This window comes from Leptonotus elevatus, chromosome 16 (genome assembly GCF_054856555.1).
Source record: "Leptonotus elevatus isolate MCC_2025b chromosome 16, RoL_Lele_1.0, whole genome shotgun sequence".
NCBI lineage: Eukaryota > Metazoa > Chordata > Actinopteri > Syngnathiformes > Syngnathidae > Leptonotus > Leptonotus elevatus.
Window position 1 is genome coordinate 4,896,113 of NC_141254.1, and position 23,966 is coordinate 4,920,078.

Below are 23,966 nucleotides of genomic sequence, written 5' to 3' on the forward strand. Positions count from 1 at the left end.
CTTTCAATTTATATTCAGAAGAGATTTGTGACTGAAAAGGTAAATTCTGTTATAAGGTAAAATTTGTGTATACATTTTCTACTAACCAACCCTAACCCTAACCCTGAGTTCTAAATTTGCAAATAAGTAAATCCACAAATGTCAAATCATGAATATGCATGAGTAGGTTGTAACTCATAGAATGCTTTACTCAGGTTCTGTTTGGCTCCCTCTTTTGGACACAAAGGTGGAAAGTTGACTTTCTTTGGTAGAAGAAACATAAGTGGAAAAGACTTCATACATTTGATGAAGAGTTTGAACTGAATCAGTGTTGACTACAAAAATAGAACAGTAACAGACTTGTATATTCAAAACATGTTGTGCTATTAATTCTCATTTCCTGGTGTCTCCAATGCACACGCCCATTAATTTAATTAAATACACTTACCTAAAGCAAGGAAGGTGAAAACCCACTGCAGCACCGCGACAGTCTGGAGTCTCCTCTGGAGGGGCACGGCGATGGGGGCAAAATCAATCTTCATATTGCTCCAAGGAAAGACAGGCAACTTGAAGAACCGCAACTGGTGGGAAGAAAAACAGGCAAGTAAAGCGGGTCCAAAGTCTATCCTCGATTTCATCGTCTTATCTCAGATATTCAATCTAGGGTTTGACAAATCAGCCTTACAATATCATACCACATCTGATCTTTGATCCTGCAAGGCATGAACTGGTCAGAAAGAACATTCGAACGTGAGCATATGATATATTAGCGCTAAGCGAAATGTTTCTATTGCCTCGGCTCTCTCTGTGGCAAAGGGCAGGTGTTGTAATACTGAAAATGTCAGTTTCTGTAAAGGCAGCCCCATCTGTCTGAAAGAAGAGAAAGCGCATCTCAAGATTAGCATAGATTATGATAATTGTACATATGCTGTGTAAAACGCTTTACAATTCAAGCACACACAAAAATGTGCATTTCTGTATTATAAGATCATCGCAGCAACCATAAAATAACCAATAACATGAGGAAAAAGTGGAGTAGGTCTTGTGCGGTGAAATCAAAACACTATTCTGGCCTCAGGAACAGGCCAGAGAATGACGATACATTATCTATAGTAAATATGCATAAAAAATTAAAATAAAAAACTGTTACATGTGAACACAATAAATCCATAATTTGTAAATGTGCACACATACATACACCTTGCCCATATTTCTTTAAAAAATCCCTCAAAATTACATATAATGAGGTACACGTATTATTTAATCCGACTCCATAAATATAAACATTGGCGGTGTTTGGGGGGTAGAGATTATATTTACACATAAAAACTACTTCCCAACCTGGTTTTAAGATTTTGAATTAACTGATTTACACATGCAATTGAAGGCATAAATACAAACATACTGTCTGTAGGTATAATTCGCATCATGAGTTTTATAAACTGATTATCCATCTGCTCATACCAGTTTGAAGGGTACCTTGTAAATGCACCTTGCGTTCATCAAGTTCCAGGATTTTTCAGTTTGAAACCGGAAGCTACTTTATAACTCAAAACAAAAGTGCATTCGTTTGCCTCAAATTTAAAGTTATGTTTTTATAATCATTTAGATTCTAATATGTCGTTTAGCGACAAAAAAAAGGGATGTCGAAAGATTGTTGTTTCCCCCATTACGGTGTTACGGAAACAAAAAATTCAGGTGGCGAACCCGGAAGTCGTCTTACAATGTTTAACTTGATGTTATTAGCCCCGGTTTGTGTTTCCGAATGCGGGTGAGGGCGGGGCCGTTTTCCCCCCCTTGCTGTATGGCGTGGAGTGATGTAGCACAGAGGATACGAACGACACCCGAGCGGAAAACACTCACTACAGCTGGTTTTTAAAGGTGAAATGATTGGCGATGCACGCGTGCACTTCAGATAAGTCCGATGGATTTGTGTTTATTTTAATCTAACCTAAATAGCAGCATTGGACTCAACCGTGCAATACCAAACACGGATACGGACTCGCATCCTTCGTAAACAGCATAGTGGAAATTATTGGTTCCATTTTGATTCCATCCGGAATTCGCCGCTTTCTCGAGGAAACGCAGCATGGCGTGGCCCTGCATTAGCAGGGCGTGCTGCATGGCCCGCCTCTGGAACCAGGTGGACAAGGCTGACATTGCGGTGCCTTTGGTGTTCACCAAGTACACGGACGCCTCGGAGATGCAGCACGTCCAGCTGCAGCCTCCATTACGGGCCGGGGTCGCCATAGAAACGCAGCCGCCTCGCACCCAGCGTCGCACCGCCGCCACAGGTCCGCGCGCGCCGCGGAGGTGCGTTTCCGAGGAGCGGGTGTGCAACTCGGTCACGAGGGAGGACTTTAAACACTGGACAGTGCGACCTGAGCCCAGCTATAAACCCAAGAACGAGTACCATGGCCCAGAAATACCCTTCAACAGCGAGACTCAGTACCAGAAAGACTACAAGCCTTGGCCCATTCCGAAAAGGTACGACCACCCGTGGATACCGAAACCGCCCGCCACCATCTCCGCGGGCGACGACCGGCCACTGGACAGATCCAGACACGGGCGGCAGCACCTCGCCAACACCGAAAGCGGCGTGGAGAAGAGCGCCATTGCTGACAAGGTGCAAGAGAAAGACCTCATCCTGGGCCACGAAAGGAAAAAGAGGTCGAGCAATAAGGCAGAAGGGGAGAAGAAAGTAGTCCTAAAGGTGGAAGGGGAAGGTCGGTCGGCTGCGGATGCCGTCAACAGGCAAATTAAACAGGAGATTGCAGCCGGCAGCTCTTATACGTGAGTAGAAACCTGCAGATCTTCTTGTAGCCATTTGGTGGTATACCTGTACAGTGATTTAAATAATAATAATAATTAAACAGTGAATTTATAATTATATTATCCTGGCTGGAACCCCCTCACAATTCACAGTTGTGTTAAGAAGCCATCACAATAAAAGTATTTTTTGGTGGGATCTTGGTGCCAATTAGTTGATGCGGGTTGAGGAGTTTCATTCATACGACGGCGTATTAGGGCCACATATAAATATACGTATATTTTTTCGAGGGTGGGGACAATTTTCAGAGAAAAAAATCGTTAATTTGCGAGTTTATAAAGTGGCAGATTTGCGCGTTTTTTTTTTTGTTGCAAGAAATACAGTAGCGAACTACAAACCCAATTCCCAAAAAGTTGGGACATAATACAAATTGTGAATAAAAACTGAATACAATTATGTGGAAGTGCCAAATTTCAATATTTTGTTCAGAATAGAACATAGATGACAGGTCAAAAGTTTAAACTGAGAAAATGTATCATTTTAAGGGAAAACAATGTTGATTGTAAATTTCATGGTGCCAACAAATCGAAAAAAGTTGGGACAGGTAGCAATAAGAGGCTGGAAAAGTCAATTGCACTTATAAAAAAAACAGCTGGAAGACCAGTTACCACTAATGAGGTCCATTGGCAACTTGATTGGAGTCTAAAAAGAGCTTCTCGGAGTGGCAGTGTCTCTCAGAAGCGAAGATGGGTAGAGGATCACCAATTCCTCCAATGTTGCGCAGAAAGATAGTGGAGAAATATCAGAAAGGTGTTTACCAGCGAAAAATTGCCAAAAGGTTGAAGTAATCATCATCTACAGTGCATAACATCATCCAAAGATTCAGAGAATCTGGAACAATCTCTGTGTGTAAGGGTCAAGGCCGAAAAATCCTACTGGACGCCCATGATCTTCGGGCCCTTAAACGGCACTGAACTGCAAACAGGAATGCTTACTGTACGGGAAATCACAGAAAGGGCTCAGCAATACTTCCAGAAAATATCGGAATGTGGCAAAGTGGAAACCTGTTTTGTGGTCAGACCAATCACGATTGGAAGTTGTTTGGGGAAAACTGGGGCGCTATATTATACTGACTAAAGAGGACAAGGACAACCCAAGTTGTTATCAGCCCTCGATTTATAAGCCTTCATCTGTGATAGTATAGGGTTCCATGAGTGCGTGTGGCATGGGCAGCTTCCACATTTGGAAAGGCATCGTCAATGCACAAAGGTATATTCCGATTGGAGAACAACATATGCTCCCATCCAGACATCATCACTTTCACAGAAAATCTTGCATTTCTCAACACGATAATGCCAGACCACGTGCAGCACCAATTACAACATCATGGCTGCGTAGGAAAAGGATCCGTCTGGGTATTGAAATGGCCAGCCTGCAGTCCACTTCTTTCACTTCTAGAGCACATTTGGCGCATCATAAAGGGGAAGGTGCAACAAAGAGAACCCAAGACAGTTGAACAGTTCGAGAGACGCGTGTTAGACAAGAATGGGACAGCGTTCCTATTTCTAAACTTGAGAAACTTGTCTCCTCGATCCCCAGACGTTTGCAGATTGTTGTAAGAAGAAGAGGGGATGCCTCACAGTGGTGAAAATGGTCTTGTCCCAACTTTTTGGAGATTTGTGGACACCATAGAATTTAAAATCAACAGTTTTCCCTTAAAATTATACATTTTCTCAGTTTAAACTTTCGATCTGTTCTCTTATGTTCTATTCTGAATAAAATATTAAAATTTGGCACTTCCACATAATTGCATTCAGTTTTTATTCACAATTGATATAGTGTCCCAACTTTTTGGGAATTGGGTTTGTTGGGTTTTCAAATAAGGAGATAGTAATGGCTTTAACCATATCAGGTTAAATATTCACTCTTTGAAGCGTTGTGTACTGCCAGCGACAAAGACGCCTCGCTTTGCGAAGGTCCTCATCAAGTATTTAAGTTAATTTGTTAAAATGTATATTTACTTGTACATTTATGTTTCCAGAATTATTTACACATTCATACTTTTTTTTTTGTACAAGTAGCTAAGTTTATGTGTCAAATTTGCTGCTCTCCGTCATTCACTTGCATTCACCTAAAGTATGCTAGCTTCTGATTGGTTAGTATTAGTCAGCTGATAGGAGATCAGGAAGTGTTGTCGCTATAGCTGCCATCTATGACGAGTAAAGTTTAAATTAAGAATGAATCCGTCTCCATACTGCCTTTTTATTTTATAAACAGTGTCCCATTAACCACCAACGAATTCTCACATTAGACTATAGCTATGCTACGTTTTTTTCTCTCCACTTCATAAAATGGCAAATTTGCGATTTTTTTCCTCTGAATATGAACATGGTTGCCAAAATATGGCAGAAACATGCAGTGCTTTATTACAGTTTTTGAATTACATCTCCCGGCACTTAATGAATTATCCAGCAAGTGGACAATTCTTACTGTTTACAGACATAAAATACTCCTACACACAAACTTATTAATGATCTTAACTGCAGAAGTGATTGTTGCAATTTTTGTCTTCCAATTCAAAACAAACATTTTGATTATTGATGTTCATGGAACACAGTACAATGGAAATATAGTATACATAACAGAGGTGGCAAACCCAGGTCCAGAAAGTAAAAAACTTGGCATTAGCCCCAGGCGCTAGCTAGTTGCCTCGCTAGCTCCCATGATGCTTGTTTACCTGCTAGGGAGCTAGCTTGCTCAATGCGCATTGTTGAAGCTTGTAGTTTATTAAATGTTAAGAAGTCTTTTTTTCCCCTTCATTTTCTTACCTTAAAGAGGGCCAACATTTTTCCTGTCAGTGAAATTGAAACAATACATATGATTATTGTAAACTATATGCACTCAATGTTATGACTGAGTTGCCTTAGGAAGAAGCACAGCTAATGATGTGATCTGATGTCATGTGAGATAAGTGTGTCTTGCGGTGCAGCTGGTTGCCGCGCGTGTGTGTGCGTGCGTGCGTGGGTGTGGGTGGGTGCGTGCGCGTGCGTGTGCGTGTGTGTGTGTGTGTGTGTGTGTGTGTGTGTGTGTGTGTGTGTGTGTGTGTGTGGGCGTGTGTGTGTGTGTGTGTGTGTGTGTGTGTGTGTGTGTGTGTGTGTGTGTGTGTAGTGGAGCCCAGGGCACTGTCCCCCCACATGGCACGGCACAAGCCCACCCTCTCCCCTGTCTTCCTCTGTCAGGAAAGCAGGTCAACTATGGGTTAATATTATGGATGGTGGGCACAAATCACACAACATGTGCTGAAATGGCTTCAGTGCTAATATGGAGTATGTTGGAAATGCAAATACACTGAAAAGTCACTGCATTATTTCACCTTAAAACATTCATGACTACTCTGCCATATGGTCCAATAACCATATGGAATCAATACTCCTATATTTATGAGTTGCATCAATAAATAAACGAGAGCGAAAAAATAGAAATTAGGCTAAAGAAACAAGCATTGTGATTTGTGGTTTTCATGTCATTTGACATAAAACAAAATATTCAGCCATAGTCCATTTGTTGTAAAATACCAAATATAGTGGTCATTAACTGATGCTTTTTTTTTTTCAGTAGCAGTGCCCCATTCATCACTGACACATTGCCTTTCCCAGCTAAGCTATTATTAGCTTACATACAACCTCAGTGATCATCTGCTACATTCTGTGCAAAATGGCCCATCCAGCCATCTATCCATTTCCTATACTGCCTGTCCTCATTAGGGTCACACACCAGCTGGACACTATCACTGTTGACCTCAGGCGAGAGGGAGGTTACACCCTGGACTTGTCAGCAGTTAATCGCATAGCACATATAAAATACTGTTCACGCTCATGTTCGCAACTATGTTGCATTTACAGTCTTAGGAGCAATTTAGGATGTGGTCCAAAAGTCGTGATGCCCTGAAAAGGGAGCATAGTTGGCACTTTATTTTTTGTATATGATTACTTAAGCACACATTTATCAGGGAAGTCAACCCCAATATGCTCTATGTGCCTTTACTGGTCTAAGCACGGCATACAAATTAATATTAACATGTGGAATATGAATTAAGCAGCAAAACCCATTTTTATCCATCTCAGTGGCCGGCCATTTTGTCACTTTCTGTCGACTAAAAATGGCACTGCAGTTGCTCAGCGCTCCGGTAACGACCAATCATGGCTCACCTGTTTTCTGTGTTTGGTCATGTGACATTCGCAAGTTGAGCTGTGATTGGTCGTTGCCTAAACCCTAAGCAACTGCAATGTCATTTTTGTCACGTTTCGCTTCTGTGGGGTTGGGTTTTTGTTTGATTTTGGGTGTTTATGTTCTTTTTTGTCTGTATGTTCATTGTTCAGTGTTTTTCGTCAAGTCAAGGCAAATCAGGTCCTGTCACGTCACGCTCGTTCCAGTCATGGCGACCAGTCTAGTCACGTCCTGTCCAGTCATGGCACCCAGTGAAGTTACAACCTGTCCAGTCATGGCGACCAGTCTTGCCACGTCCTATCCAGTCATGGTGACCAGTCTAATCACGTCCTGTCCAGCGATGGCGACCAGTCTAGTTATGTCCTGTCCAGTTATGGAGAGAAGTCTCGTCACGTCATCTCCAGTTATGGCCACCAGTCTTGTCAGTCCTCTCCAGTCATGGCGACCAGTCTAGTCGTGTCCTGTCCAGTCATGGCGACCAGTCTAGTCACATCCTGTCAAGTCATGGCGACCAGTCTAGTCACGTCCTGTCCAGTCATGACGACCGGTCTTGTCACATCATGTCCAGTCATGGCGACCAGTCTAGTCACATCCTGTCCAGTCATGGCGACCAGTCTAGTCACGTCCTATCCGGTCATGGCGACCAGTTTAGTCACGTCCTCTCCAGTTATGACGACCGGTCTTGTCACATCATGTCCAGTCATGGCGACCAGTCTCGTCACGTCCTGTCCACTCATGGTGACCGGTCTCGTCACATCCTGTCCAGTCATGGCGACCAGTCTAGTAATATCTTGTCCAGTCATGGCGACCAGTCCAGTAATGTCCCGTCCAGTCATAGTTGTCTGCTCATCTTTTTCCTTTTGTTTCTTTAAAGTACCACGCATTGCCTTATGTTCCTGCATTTGGATCCGTCATCCAATGACAATTTTCAGTCGAAAGTAAGCAGCAAAATGATCCGCCTCCTAAACGGCTGGATTTTGCTGTTTAATTCATATTTCACAATCGCAACATTAATCAGAATGCCTTGTGGGGCTACATTGAACTGATTATTGTAAAGAACATTTCCGGGTGACTCCCCATTGAAGAGTTAAACACTCCAAGAAAAATCATGAAACTCAAGAAAATGGAGTGGGGCTAAAACAGGTCAAACTTAATTGGTGAGACAAGACAAAGACAAGAAGGAAAAGTACCTGGGTAAAAGCAAAAACAAAAGGCACTCAAGGAAAATATAATGAAACAATGCTATGTCAAGTCAAACAGATCAACAATCCAATCCAAAGTCCATTCTCTTATGTGAATGTTGTCTAGTGCTCTAGTAAAGTCATATTTAAGATACTTTCAAATGCCTTATTATGCTCAATAGTGATGGCGAGAGACATCAGTTGCCTGAGCCTTTTGTTCATGTTCTCTTTTTTTAAACAGACAAAGCCTACTTTGTCATTGTGTGATCTGCAGTGACCAAAAGGGAACTTTTTTTCTTTTCTTTTTTACTCTTATAAAGTGAATAGGAAAAAATAGCATATGAATATTTTTATCATTGACAATGAAGCAGAAGCTGCAGGTTCATTGAGTTCACAAGAGACTTGATTTCCCACACGGTAGTGAACTCAAACCAAATCCTTTCAAAAGAGACTTTGCTCTTAAACATCCTGCTCTGTCTTCTGAATGAGGTTGTAGCCCACAGCAGCGAAGTGATTGCATATTGTTGGATTTTGAGGATGATCCTCTTAGAGAGGCTGCAAAGCGCCGTGTTTCTCCTGACAAGCAATGTGGGGTACTAAAAATCAGCTTCAGCAAGAGAGAATTGGGGCATAACACAAGAAACTGTGTGATATCTCTCTTCCCCAGAAAGTGCAACTGATTGTCCATAAAACTGCTTTGATTTTCATGCTCTGTTGTCGTTGAGCTGAGTTTCACATATTGTTGCCAAATGTAATCCGAAAATCTCTACTGATACACATTTGTTCCATCAAGTCCTTGTCGGACTGTACTAAAGCTGTTTTATGTAACCCATTTGATCTCATATTAACATGTGTGATTACGGTTAATTCACACTACATAAACCTTTGAACGAATTGTGTAAGATACTGACCGAGCCTTCTTTAAATATGTGAAAAGCAACCAATAGAAATGCTCAAAGAATCACCTGCATCATACCGTGTATCATAGGTGGCAACTCCAGGTCCAGAAAGTAAAAACCCTGCCACAGTTTGGCTTTAGCACCAGGTGCTAGCTCCCCGGTAGCTCGTTTACCTGCTAGGGAGCTAGCTAGCAAGCACCTGGTGCTAAAGCCAAACTGTGGCAGGGTTTTTACTTTCTGGACCCAGATTTGCCACCTCTGCCGTATATTACCCAAAGAGAGGCTGCTATCCGACAGGCCAGCTGAGAGAGTATTGACCCGAAGCCAGTCTTTATGGCCGCTGATGCGACAATAAAAAGAAGCTACAGCCGTCTTCTGGGTTCATTGATTCCCCGGAATACTCTAAGAGAAGCTGCCAGAGCATTATCGGCACTAGCACTCATGGAGGGAAAAATCCGCAAGTAATCAACACCCCACTAAAAAAAGCTAATATCAATTTTTATAGATACCAAACATAGTTTCAAAGCACTACATGAAGCTCTGTAACTCTGTAATTTTTACGTGGGCGTGTATGCTGCGTTGCGACTGGTACAGTACAGGCTTTCCAAGTAAGGGGGAGGGGGTGGTGGCTGTAGCTAGGGTAGCTGCTACCTTTTGAGAACACCATTGTGCTAACTCACTCTTTCCTAGTCATTTCTATTGTTCTAAGATTTGGAGGACGCATGTTCTAAAGTTGTGCTAAAAAGTTTGACCTTCATAACAGACATCCACCTCACTTTTGAGCTTCACTGATAGTGATTGACTGACTGTCTAAAAGTTACCGTCGGGTCTGCACATGCTAGTTAGGCTACCGTCAGCTCCTCTCCACAAGCTGTTGCATCGAGTTAGGCTGTGTTTCTTAAAAGACATACCTAGTGTGATTTCCTTAATGTATCCAATATTTGACAATTATATGACATACCGGTAGTTAAAAATCAATTTGAATGTGAATAAAGGACTAAATATTCAACTTGTCATGCTCATATTCTTAAACAGTATGCTCATTTTTTTTGTACAAGGATTGCGGAGATGTTTATTCGCCAATAACATAGCAAGGCTGTATGAGTCTTCCTATTATAGCAGCCCATATTGTGCCACATTCAAGCAGTGCTGCGTGCTGCGTGCTGGCGCGTTTCCACTCCTGTCAGCACTAGTGATTGGTTGCAGTGAAGAACCCTTTCTCCGCACATAAACTGCACCACAGCGGGTCAGCCCGGTCAGCAGCTATACTCTCAAAAGCAGGAAATATCACTATGACAAGAATAGCTTGTGATGCATACAGAAAAGCAAACATTCTCCCAAATAGAGAGGGCATACATTTGAAGCTAAGGGGCTAATGTAAATATTTTGCATGTTAATGGTCATTACCATCAACAAAGAAGTGTGAATTAAAAAATAATAATCCTGAAATAAAGTTCTTCAAATCCTTCTTGGAATTTATGATCTAAAAAGTTAATCATCTCAATACTTTTACTGTAAATGAGAATAAAATTTACAAAAACACTTAATAAACAAAAGTCAAAAAACAAAACAAAACAAGGGTCAAAGTACAAATAAATACTGGTAAGAAGACTTGACATCTATGGGACCGAACATTAAACAAGAATAAAGTGACAAGGACAATGAACCAACAAGGACTGAAAGAAAGCAGGGAATTTATGCTGCATTTGAGGAAGGTGGGAAGTTATATATCCTCATTAGATTCTTCCAGTTCCGTTCTCAAAGTTTCAAATAACTAATTAAAGTAACAATACATAAATATAAATAAATATTTGTTCAAAATCTTGTCAATTATGTTTTGCCATTCATGGTGTTTCTCTCCATGGGGCTCGCCATTGTCAAGTGTCGTCAGATTTGTTGGGGGTCCCTTTTTCCCCCCAACTTGGCAAATCGGATGTATGAGTTCAAAGGGTCGTTCCCGTGTTCACTTCCTGGAATGAAGTCAGAAAAATCCGACTTCCCACTTTCCTTGAATGCAGCATAAATACACACAAACTGACAAGACAACAAGAAGCACCTGGACACGTGGCTGAGGGAGCTGATTGGACGACACAAGGGAACAGGATGACAAGCACAGGTGGTGGGCATTAAAAAACTTGACGAGACAGACAGTGACAAGCGGGACACAAGGAACACGACAACTAAAGTCTAACCAAAGCCAAAAGCAACAAAACCGTTTTCTAGACAATAATCTTATTGTTATGTGATCGTTGTTATTTGTGTACTTTAGAGATTGTGTTGTGGTGGCCATGATGTGCTCTTCCACTCTGATGCACCTTACAACCTCTGGGTTGGAGGTGTTGGTATGCGATGTCTGCCATCCTGTGGTTAACACTGGTATGACAAAAATACAACAAAGATAATAGCGGTGTTTTCAATAAATTGATTTCTACAATGATTCAGAGGTTTCAAAATATGGAGGACCAAAACTGCCAAAATTCAAGATAAATCAACTTGCGACTTGAGTTGCTCGACAACAAGTGGAGGTGACAGTGGACAAGATAGTCGTCCATTGCTGGAGCTCTCCATGCAAGTCGGCGAGAATTCCTTGTTCGCCGAAGACACGCTTAAGACCGCCCCCTCATTTGAATGACATTATTCGTCTTGGCAGAGCGTCTGCAGCATGAAATAAATAAATGTGAGAGCAGATTGGCAAGTGACGTCAGATTTGTTGACACCCGCCCGGTATTTCACTCATTAAAGTAAAGCATTTAATGAATGTTTGCGTATCACATTTAGAATATTTGTTCATGTCAAAATATCTGGGTCATTTTTTCCCATTTTAAATTATGCACGTAATTAACTGATAAGAAAAAGAGGAGGATGAGCGTGTGCACTGGATCAAAAATGAATGAACACATAAACGGTGCTCTTCAAATTTGGCGGGACAAAAATGTTGATTAAAAAATACTTTTTTATTAAGCGATTAATCATGATTAATCAAAATTCTAAAATGTGATTAATCTGATTTAAAAAAATTATCTAATTTATTTTTACTTTTATTTATGGATATATATATATTTTTTTTTTCTATATATATATATATATGAATTTAATTTTGGAATTATATCCGTTTTTATTTTCTCTTTCAGTCATTTATAGGGGTGTTAGAAAAAATCGATTCGGCATTATCGCGATATTACAGAGCTCAATTCTCGAATCAATTCAGTTATAAACTACCGGTATGTCATATAATTGTCAATATAAATAAATACATTTTCATACAAATCTTACATTGTACATGAACAAGTTTACTGATTAGTATTTTCTAAATGTGAGTAAAAAATAAATAAATCACAATAATCAATGTATAGATTCGCATCGGGATTAATCGGTATCGTATCGTGACCTATGAATCGTGATACGAATCGAATCGGCAGGTACTAGGCAATTCACACCCCTAGTCATTTATTTATTTATTTAGTCATTTATTTATTTTGAATTTTGGCAGTTTTTGTCCACCATATCAAAAGACGATGTTGTCATATTTCTGAATGAAATATGATGACAATCCACAACACATATCAGCAGAGCGAAAAGGAGACTAGACAAGGTCTAGTCTGCTTTCAGTCGCTAAAATTGTCAGGTCTGTAAAAGAAAATGCCCTCGGTCCGCAAAAGCCTTAGGCACAATCTACAAGTATCTATAAATGAGTTGCATAGGAATCAATCGGTGTTTATTTTCATTGGTCCATATGTTTGTGAGTCAGCAGGCTGCTTTCCGGTTCATGTAGGATGACGAAAACAAGGCTGGTGTCGTTAATATGATTCTGGCGGGTGGACTGTCCTTTGATGCCATATTGACTGAACTCACCAGGTCCTCACCAGAAATTAATGGTTTATCCATTTGCAACTACACCACAAACTATTTAGAAAATGTATAATAGACATTTGTATTTCTTGTCAATAACCGTTTGTGTTTACTGTATACAGTACATGCAGTATATTCACCAATCTCACTGGCCATGAATAGCACCTACACTACAGTATGTTATTGTACAGGCTGGTGTATCACACTGTGGAACCTTTACACTTATACAAACAACACACTGTGGTGTCATCTAAATGTTTTATACCCTTGTCCTTGGATGCCATTGTATAATCAGTCTTTGCTCTATAGCCTCTTGGTCCATCCTGGCCCTGAAAGCGAGCCTAAGTCCTGTTATGTAATCACTCTGTCTGTGTGTGTGTGTGTGGGGGGGGGGGGGGGGGGGGCGTGTGTGTGTGTGTGATTTCCATCCCTCCAGTGCACTGATGGACGGTAGCAGTTCTCTTTTCACACAGCAATGTTCAGCCTTTGTGCTAGGAACAATTTACTTTTCACGGCATTTTAGCCCCCTGGCTTGTTTAATAAATGTTAAAACTGTGGCCATATTCGTGCCGGAGGAGTCATTGAAATGTAAATGTGTGCAAACCAACCAACTGAAAGATGAAGTCTGTTCTCACCTTATATTTTAGCTGAACTATTTACATGTTGGTTCTCCTTTAGTTGTTATGCTGCATGCACAGCTTTTGTTCGATTCATTTAAGAAAGGCTACTAACCTATTTTAGATGACCCAAAAGCAAGATGCTGTTGTGACCTTGTAAACAAGGGTGGGTCCACAAATGTCTTTACATGAAGGCTGTCATTGTAGCAGGTTTTTATTTCCATTCAAACCCAAAAACGTATAAATGTTTTTTTAATACTTTGTCCTTCACTCCCAAAACGTATTTATACGTGTTTTTTTTTTTTTTTTTTTTTTTTTTAATGCTAGAGCATACAGAAGGCTTTGATACAGCTTCTGACATGAAGAGGTCACTCAAAGCAATGGTAGTTATTACACAAAACGGCCAGCAGGTGACAGCAGAGTATAAGAGATCACCCAGGGCCATGTTGCAACAATATATTCTATTCGATATTTTAATACGAATTGCTGCAAAACGGAAACAGATACAAATATACATTTTTACCTTTTATCTTTTTTTTGTTAGGTTCCATGTTTTTATAGCAATAGAACACAATATTCCGTGGGCCTTGCAAAATCAGTCAAAATCCATTAAAACAGCCGGGAGCGAAGGGGGTTTCTTCTGTGAAAATGGCTGCGAGAAAGTATGTGAAAAAAATGCATATATATTTTTTTTTATATTTGCCTTTTTCCAAATTAAGGTCTATCGATTGTCACTCGCTCGGTTATTGTTCCCAAAGCAACCTCATTATAACATTCTGTTTTTAACCTGTGAGAAATTTATTCTTGGCTATAAATAGAACGTATCCCACAGTCACCTTAGTATTTATTGATTTTGTAGTCTTCGTCAGACATTTTTTTCCAATGATGCAGCAGGATTTTGGCCAAATATTGACTGTTTCTCTCTGTGCTTCAAGCTGCTGCCTAATGTAACACTTTCCTTTATTTATACTTTATTTATACAGTGACCAAGGATATTTAAATGTGCCTCACTGTTGTTTACAGTGTGCATTTATGACTCTGCCAGAGCCAAAGGGGAAGACAGATATTTGTCATCGGATTAGTCTAAAGCAGAGTTGAGTTTCTACCCTTGTAATTGGCGACCGAATGACTCCACTCTAAGGCCCCGAAGAAGCAATTTGTTAGTTTTGAGTGAAGACACAAATAGAAAAGTCTGTCTGAATATTGGGCTTTCATCAGATAGTGGAAATATCCATTTCTAGCAGCACGCAAAACACAGTATGAACATGCAGTCAGACCTAAGTAGTAAAGGTTACATTTTTAGGTTTCTACTTTCATGAGCGACCCAAGTCCGGCAGGATGCGCTGTTTAAATCTGCACAGAGGCATGTTAGACCAGGTGTTGGTCATTTTGCAGATGCATGCAAGCCTGCCAGATTTAAATGTAAAAAATAAATAAATCATGCATTCATCTCATTCCCGATAAATGTGGCGAACTTACATCTCCCATGCAGACATCTCCCATGGTGTGGAAAAGGATGTAGCGATCTGCACGTGCGTAAATCCCGCACACCTCATGTAACTGCGCTCACTATTGATCATTCATAGTTATGTGTTGGCTAGTGGGCTGATTTAAAAACTATACAAGTGATTATTAGAATGATATTTATAATGCATTCAATTATTTTATTTTTTTTACAGTGATTCAGAGGGTTAGATGCCCACATTTGTCACAGAGCCCTTAACCCTATAAAGCCAAGCATATCATATTAAATACAAGACATTTTGAGCCCTCTATTTAATGAGTATAATGTTTTCCCCCCCATTAAATCTCTGATGTGTATGATCTTAGAGGGCAGTATCACCCAGCTGATGGATTTCCATCGACCTTGCAAGATCGCCCCAATTGAAAAAGGAGAGACACCTCTACTTATTAATAGTGGGAAATGTTCTTTCAGATTTTTGGAAACACTAATATGTTTGATATGTCTGTTTATTATGATATTTTTTGACAGTTATAAATGTAGGAATTTAAAGTAGGGCCCGACTGATATGCATTTTTTGAGGCAGATGCCGATACCGACGTTTGACAGAAAAAAAATACCAATTACCGGTTAATCGGACAATAAAAAAAATAAATATATATATATATATATATATATAACACATAATGTTAAATGCTTTTGATGTTTTCCAAACATTGAACAGAACATAGAATCGACAATAAAATGGCATGGCAAGATCTTTTTGTGGAATTTATCGCATTCTGAAAAAGAGCTCTATTATCACCCTCACGATGAAACAAGCATGATGACCACTTGGCTTCTCTTCCCGCAGAACCGAATTTAAAGCTTATAGAGATGTGACGCCTGCACAGATGATCCGGGCCAAGTCCCAGTATCTACCTCCGGACGAGAAGACCAGGCTGGAAACCAGCTACAGTGCAACATTCAAGGGACAAGCCCCGCTGCAGCCGGCTGACAATAAGGCCCAGGAGAGGAGGAGGATACGCAGTTTGTACAGCGAGCCATACATCGACCCCATCAAACAGGTGAGCACTGGTCTGCTGAGTGTACCGGAGAAGAGCTTCAAACTATACACGTTTTCTTTAGCAAGAGCAAATTGCCTGTGAATGCATGATAGATCCCAGAGAGACTAAAGTACTGTTTTGCCACCATCTTGGGGCATCTATAGGCAATAACATTTTTGACAGGGGTTGACAATAGTATCATTGTAGAGGCCTCACTTTCTGGCGAGCTGCTGGATCAACATCTTCTGCCATCCAATTGAGCTGTTTTGGTACTCAATGCAAGTCTGGCATGAGTCATGGTGTGAATCTGCGCAGGGGCAGGCTAAACTATGGTTTTGGTATTTCATATTTAAAAAAAAAAAGTCGCGGAGGTGCTGGAGCCTATCCCAGCTGGCTCCGGGCAGTAAATGGGGTACACCCTGAACTGGGTGCCAGCCGATCGCAGGACACGAGTACCGATACCTTAAATTTGGACTGCTATCTGCACCGATACCTGGTATCGGTACTCACACATCCTACATTTTAAATATACATAATAAAGGTGATAATAAGAGTAATGCATTCAATGAAATATCTTTTAATGATTCAGATGGTTTGATGTCCGCAAAGCTCAGATTCAGGCTGCCTGCACCTCAATCAAGTTCACAAAAATTGCGTTCTGCGCCAATATTTAGGCATGTTCCAGGTGCAGAGGTGGCAAATCCAGGTCCAAAAAGTAAAAATCCTGCCACAGTTTGACTTAGTTCCCTAGCTAGCTCCCATGGTGCTTGTTTACCTGCTAGCGAACTAGCTAGCTAGCATCAGGGGCTAAAGCCAAACTGTGGCAGGGTTTTTACTTTCTGGACCTGGATTTGCCACCTCTGCACCTGGAACATGCCTAAATATTGGTCTACTTTCTGCCACTATATTGAGTGAAATACCGGGCGGGTGTCAAATCCTTTATTACCCCGGATTGTACATGTCGCAGAGAGATAAACCAAATTTCCAAACTGGCACATTGAGGCTGGTGTTGGCCTAAAAATCAGGATATGCAAGTTTTTATGCTCAAGAACAGCTGTGCTTTCTACAAATGTAAAGCCTTAAGTCTCAGCATTCATTAGGGATAGACCGATTATCGGGCGGGCCGATTATCGGTGCAGATATTTGGCATTTTAACAAATATCAGCATTGACCTTTTTACAAATCTGAAGGTCAATAAAGCTGGCATCTCACTGAGCGGTGAATGCTTGCGAACGTAGCGAATTTAGGGTTTTGTTTTGTTTACAGAGTCGCAAAGACATTTTAAACTTATTCGGACTATTTTTTTACTGTCTGCGAAGATCTTTTGAAACTTTGACGAACCCTGACAAAAAAAACAAATAAGCTACATTCGCGTGCATTTGTCGCTCAGTGAGATTAAGGGAATTTTTCATTTATGGATTTATTTAACTTTCCATTTTATAACAAAATGATGCTAACACTGGGAACTCCCTACACTTTTTAATTAAAAAAAAGAAGCTTGAAGCTTTCTGCCATTTTTGTTAGAATTTTTAAACAGAGCTGTCAATTCTTGTGTTTAAAATGAAAATATTTTCTCTTTTACTGCAAGTGAATATCGGCATGAAATATCGGTTATTGGTCTCCTTGACTACTAATAATCGGTATCGGTATCGGCCTCGAAAAAACCCCGTATCACTAGCATTCATACAATGACTGTTAAAGGGAAGTCAACCTAAAAAAGAAAATCTTGACAATGTGACCTCACTAGTCAAAATATGACATTTTGATTAATATTGCATTTGTGGAATATGAGTTATTAACTCATTCACTGCCATTGACGGCTAAAGACGATAAAAATTCCTTTAAACTATTTCTATTAGTTAAACATGTTTTTCCACTTTTGTTAACAAGAGTATGAAAACCTAGAAAAAAAGATTTTTATTGTACATTTACAACAAATAAAATTTGTGATTAATCGTGAGTTAGCTATTGAAGTCATGCAGTTAATTACCAACAAAAATTTAAATCGCCTGACACGATTTAAAAAAGAAAAGAAAAAAGAAAAGATTATTAAAAATTAGGGACGTCGGGCGATTAATTTTTTTTTATCGTAATTAATCACATGACTTCACTAGTTAACTCACTATTAATCACACATTTTATATCTGTTCTAAATGTACAATAAAAATAATTCTAGGTTTTCATGCTCTTGTTAACAAAAGTGGAAAAAATGTTAAACTAATAGAAATAGTTCAAATGGATTTTTGACGTCTATAGCCGTCAATGGCAGTGAATGAGTTAAGCAAAATCCAGCCTTTTTTTAATCCATCTCAGGGGGCGGCCATTTTGCCACTTGTTGTCAACTGAAGGTGACATCACAGTTGCTCAGGCAACGACCAATCACAGCTCACCTGTTTTCTGAAACTGAGCTGTGATTGGTCGTTACCTGAGACCTGAGCAACTGTGATGTCATCTTCAGTTGACAGCAAGTGGCAAAATGGCCGCCTTCTGATATAGATAAAAACAGCTGGATTTTGCATCTTAACTCATATTCCACTAACGCAGTATTAACCGGAATACCGTATTTCGGCTAGAGGGGCTGCATAGAACATATTATTGTAAATAAGTTTTTTGAGGGTTGACTTGCTTTTACTGTGTCACACTTGAACAGAAATGTGAAACAAATAAGGTATTTGAGCTCATGTCTGCTATCCACCGTCCTCAGGTGGACAGGTCTACTGTCCCTCGCACTCGAGCCAAGAAGCCCGGGGCCGCAGCATGGGGCCAGGGCAAGCCAGTGAAGAAAGCCAAAGATAAGCAGAGCACGCCACTGAGGGGCTCCAGGAAGGTGACCTCGGAGAACCAGCCCGTCAAGGAGAAAAGTAAAGAGATGAACAACAAACTGGCTGAAGCGAAAGAGTAAAAACCATTTAGCACCTTTCATATATTTTGTTTTTGGGGGAAAGTCAACACAGAGGCTGCAAAATAGTTTTTTTTCTTTTCGCTTACCATCCTCTTTTCCTTTTTGCTTCTGCTTTGCTCCCATTCACTTCCTCTCCTTCTCTTTTTGTACTTTTTGTACAACAATAGAAAAAGATGACATGTCATCGATCCATTGTCTAATTTCAATGATTGCAGTCACAAGTGGGCATGAGTGTTTTTTTCTTCCTCTGCTACTCCCACTCTGCTCGCCTCCATCTTCTGGTTGCTATGGCGACAGGCTGCCCGGCTTGCCGATGCAATGGATAACGCTTGCATGAGCCAGACCGCAAGCGCTTCTGGTGTTTGTCTTGATGGACTGAGAGGATGATTCGACTGAGTTTATCAAAGATTATCAACGAGTGAAAGTATTGAATAGAAATAAGATGAGTATCTTTGATAAATGTCACGCTTGGTTAATCACGTGTCTCTGATCCATGTCTTGTTTCATCTTCGCTGCTGTCCGTCGTCATGCTTTAGCTCTGACTGTATGCATGATCATAATTCTTTGTGACCTTGGAGCCCAGTTTTCTCCAAATTTGTCTTTAATGAGAAATTTACAGTTGTTTGTATTCCTTGCAGCATTTGCCTCATTGTGGGAATGCTGAAGAATTCCCCACATATGTTATTGTGATTTTTTAATTTTACACACTTTTTCGCCGTGTAACAACTCCCACATAATACTTCCGATTTACACCGTTAAAAAAATTCACACCTCCCGGCCCTGGGGTATATATGGTCTGATTTCACATTACTTACTGTATTTGCACAATTTAACGTTAAATATCAACTTTTCCCCATTCATTTTCAATGGGACTGACATTGAACTTTTTCTAAGTCCCACTTTCCACGCCCACTTCTATACATACAACTTATCATCATTACCGGCTCTCTGATACTGCTCAGTGGCGCGGTTGGTGAAGTGCATTGTCCAGTAACCAGGACGTTGCAGGTTCAAATCCCACCTCCGACTGTACATTAACAATATATCCATGGCCGTTATGCAAAGTAATATACATGTATACCCGCTGACTGTCATATCAGGAAATGCATTATAATTTTACTGAAATGATTACATGTATGTTAGCTTTCAGCATCAGATGACACTTTTCATAATAAATAAGCTTAAGTCAAGTTAGGTCAGTGCTTAGAGCAATTGCCTCCCACCACGGAGTACCTGGGTTATAACCCCGCTTGGACCACATTTTAGTACGTTTGATACCAACTGACTATCAAATCAGGAAATGGATTATAATTTCTCTGAAATGTTTCAATCCCACTTAAGACATATTGCAGTTTAAGTTTTCTTTTTATTCATTTGTCATTTAACTACAATTAAAAAAATAATAATTTTCACATCATTTATCTATCAATTTCCTTCATAAGCACATGCCTTCAAATATTAGCATTCAGCTTTTCAGCATTCGCAAGCAATTTCTGCAGAAATTGCACTTTGTCTAGTTCATAATCATATGGCTTTTTTTTTTGTTGTATAGATTAGTTGAGTACTTTTTTGCTGCCAGCAAACAATCTGGATCACTCTATCTGATTATGCATCAAAAATTATGCATAATATGCATATCACATTAATATTATCTCTGAAGGTCCCCAAGGCCTTTAAAATTAAAATAGCATCTTCAGAATTCTGGGAGGAGACAGTCTAGTGCAGCTAGAAAACAAAGCTCATAAATCAGCGTAACCACACACACCAGCACGGTCGTTATTAGTGAACCTGATCACTCCTTAAAACGACACAGTCATTATACGCACTCGGGCCATGGTGTGCATAACCAATGTGATTGGAAAAGCTCATTATGGTAATGTTATAAATAATATAAATTTTATTTGGTATGGTTAGCTTTTATAATATTGGCATCGTTATGTCGCCCATATTGTCTTGTTAGAATTAGATGTGTATGTAAGCTCATTTAATGTTGTCAGAGAAGTTAAATATGGTGGTTGCTGAATGCATGACGTGTATGTCGTGAAGCATACCAAAGCCCAAATTGTAAAGCCGTGACTTAAAAAAAAAAGATTATTATTATTGTGGTTTTAAAGAGTTTTCTTCCTGTCATGTGTTGGATAAAGAAGGCGACATAAGTAAGATGTTTTGTAATGTAGTTGTAACCATTATTGTATGCATTTAACCTATGTTAGCTATTGTACAGCCATCTTTCACAATACTCATGTTTTAAAAGGGAAGTCAGCCCAAAAATTGTCTTTACATTAATATGTTGAATGCACCAACACTAATTCAAACACGGCATTCCTGCGAATATTGCATTTGTGAAATATGAGTTAAGCAGTAAACTTTTATTTAGAAAAATAAAATAAAAAATAAAGATTTCCTAAATAAGAAAGGTCTTCATATATTGTACTCTTCTCTTGTGTTACCTCACATGTCATATTGTGATGAAGTTTGGGAAAATGTATATTAAACAAATATTGACCCAATTATTAAATTAAAATGAATGAAATGGTCTGAAAATGATTTTTCGTGCAGTAAACAAAAGCCTACCTTTTTTCATTCACAATTTCTTTAAATTAAGAGAAGGAAACTAAAACTTAAGGGGTTTATATGTTTGAAACATGTCAAGTGAGGACCAACATAAGATATAGATGTGTTTCAATTGTGGGTGTAAAATCGTGGAATGGTCTTGATGATGCGTTGAAGCTGTGTACTTCTCTGAAGAAAATTTTAAAATGTAAAATAATTCATGCTTATAGTGCCATTGATAAAATGTCAAACATTTAGGAATTATAATGTGAGTGTAGTACTGTATTTATTTTGTTTTGTTGTAATTCGATGTGATTCATGTGACTGCATACGATAGGCAATAACAAGCCTGGTGCTTCAGCAGATAATTTTTTCGGTTAATTCATTTGTTCGAAAGGATGTTTGTGTTTTCTTTTCTGTGTTATGTATTGAGCCAAAATAAACAAAGGTGACAAATCCAGGTCCAAAAAGTAAAAACCCTGCCACAGTTTGGCTTTAGCCCCTTATGCTAGCGAGCTAATTAGCTCCCTGGCAGGTAAATGAGCACCCGGGGAGCTAGCTAGGAAGCTCGCTAGCTAGCACCTTGGGCTAAAGCCAAACTGTGGCAGGGTTTTTACTTTCTGGACTTGGATTTGCCACCTCTATTATAAACTATTCATTCATTTACTCATTCAAAATCCGCCCATTTTTATCCATCTAAGGGGGTGGCCATTTTGCCACTTGCTATGACTGAAAATGACATCACAGTTGTTCAGGGCTCAGCTAACGACCAATCACGGCTCATCTGTTTTCCGAGTTTGGTCACGTGACATTCGCAAGCTTAGCTGCAATTTCTTCGTTTCTTGAGCCCTGAGCAACTGTGATGTTTTCAGTCAACAGAGAAGTGGCAAAATGATCGCCCCTCAGATGGATAAAAACTGGTGGATTTTTCTGCTTTATTCATATCCACAAATGCAATATTAATCAGAATAATGTGTTTAGATTAGTGGGACTGAGTAGAACATAGTAGACAGATTTGTTGTTGATTTTCTCTTTAAAACGTCCAGCTATGTACACAGTGGAACCTCTAATCCGCTAACCGGGACTAATATAAAAGCGATTTGCAAATCATCTTATAAAAATGAATAATTACAGTCATAATTACATCAACGACATTTAATTTTGGGATCATGCGCCATTGTTGTGCGGCTCTGAGAGGCATGTCTCGTCACATTAAGATTACGATCTGGCAAATCCAGGTCTAGAGAGTCAAAACCCTGCCACAGTTTGGCTTTAGCTCCTGATGCTAGATAGCTAGCTCCCTTAAAGGTAAACAAGCACCATGCGAGCTAGCTAGCTAGCCAGCTCGCACGTGAGGCTAAAGCCAAACTGGCAGGGTTGTTACTTTCTGGACCTGGATTTGCCACCTCTGATTTCCATATTATTATTATTATTATTATTATCAACTTGTACCAAGAAGTGAGGACGGTCTGGATAGTTTTTACCCTGCTTTTTGAGAACTCAATATTTAGTTTCCTGTTCCATGGTTGGCATCACATTTTCTTCCATCTTTACCATCTTTGGTACTTTTCTTTGGTGGCATCATGAGGGAGGGGTAAAAAATACACAAACAAAAAGCCTCACAAGATTGCTTGCAATCTGTGTATTTTTCCTGCCATTCAACTTTAGAGCTTTCACTGTATACACAGACATATATAGACTCACATATAAGCCAATATGTGACTATTTGTTTCTTTAGCTGGTGTCATACTGTCAATGCACCATCATGGGCCTTTGTGCCCCCTTTTATAGACTAGACACACACACACACACACACATTACACCCTTTCCACTATTCACTGTGCAATCATTACCACCACCATCTGTCAAAGCTGAACGCATGACCCATGGGAGCTGAAAGCCAGACTCATTTAAATTTTGCAGCCTTTGATAAGGAGTGTCACTTTGTCACATAACATGGGGGAGGGGGCCACGTCATGTAATCAGTGCTTGGCACGCCACACACCTGGTGCTGTCTTTGTGGTTATTAAGTAAACAAGGATAGAAAGTATGGTAAAGGAAGTTATGTCTTGAATTATTATTTTTTTGACTGTGACGTACTTGTGTCTTTGCTTGCTTATATTTAAAAAAACATTACAAATAAATGACCCCTCCCCCCCAAAATGCAAAATAAAAGGTGTCTTCTGGCTTCTTTTTTAGAGTAAAGCATTAGTGGTTGCAGGTATCTGTCAGTTTTTCTCCTGTCCCAATCTTTGTGAAACAATGGAAGAGAATTTTCCTTTCTTTCTATGCTTATCCAAGATTGCACCGCATTCTGGCATGACCACTAGCATTCTTTCTATGATGCATGTTGCCCTCGTGAGAAGAATATATTATTTTGGCGTTATATCTGTAATACTGATGCATCTCAATATATTTGTGGAAAATGTCATTCATTTCAGTAGTTCCATTCATAAAGTGACATATTATCGCGATCCAGTA

General features: G+C 39.8%; 2 protein-coding genes across 8 annotated transcripts in view; one reads left to right on the forward strand and one right to left on the reverse strand.

Moving 5' to 3' along the window:
• The window catches only part of mogat2 (monoacylglycerol O-acyltransferase 2), a 27,455-nt gene extending 18,038 nt beyond the window's left edge, over positions 1–9,417 (reverse strand). Inside the window, exons 1-2 of one of the 5 annotated variants that reach the window (XM_086098300.1) lie at positions 9,329–9,417; positions 428–560 (exon numbers count right to left, since the gene is read on the reverse strand). In XM_086098300.1, the coding sequence (XP_085954426.1) occupies positions 428–521 (94 nt within the window). In that variant the 5' untranslated portion in view covers positions 522–560; positions 9,329–9,417. Of the gene's footprint in view, positions 1–427; positions 618–664; positions 954–5,577; positions 5,700–9,328 lie in introns of those variants that run through there. The other 4 variants (XM_086098298.1, XM_086098297.1, XM_086098299.1 and 1 more) reach the window with 4 other exon arrangements.
• Positions 1,768–23,966, forward strand: part of map6a (microtubule-associated protein 6a) — a 26,886-nt gene continuing 4,687 nt past the window's right edge. For 2 of the 3 annotated variants that reach the window (XM_086098293.1, XM_086098294.1), the window contains exons 1-3: positions 1,768–2,772; positions 15,838–16,051; positions 18,735–18,928. In XM_086098293.1, the coding sequence (XP_085954419.1) occupies positions 2,069–2,772; positions 15,838–16,051; positions 18,735–18,928 (1,112 nt within the window). In that variant the 5' untranslated portion in view covers positions 1,768–2,068. The remainder of the gene's footprint in view (positions 2,773–15,837; positions 16,052–18,734; positions 18,929–23,966) is intronic. The other variant, XM_086098295.1, reaches the window with a different exon arrangement.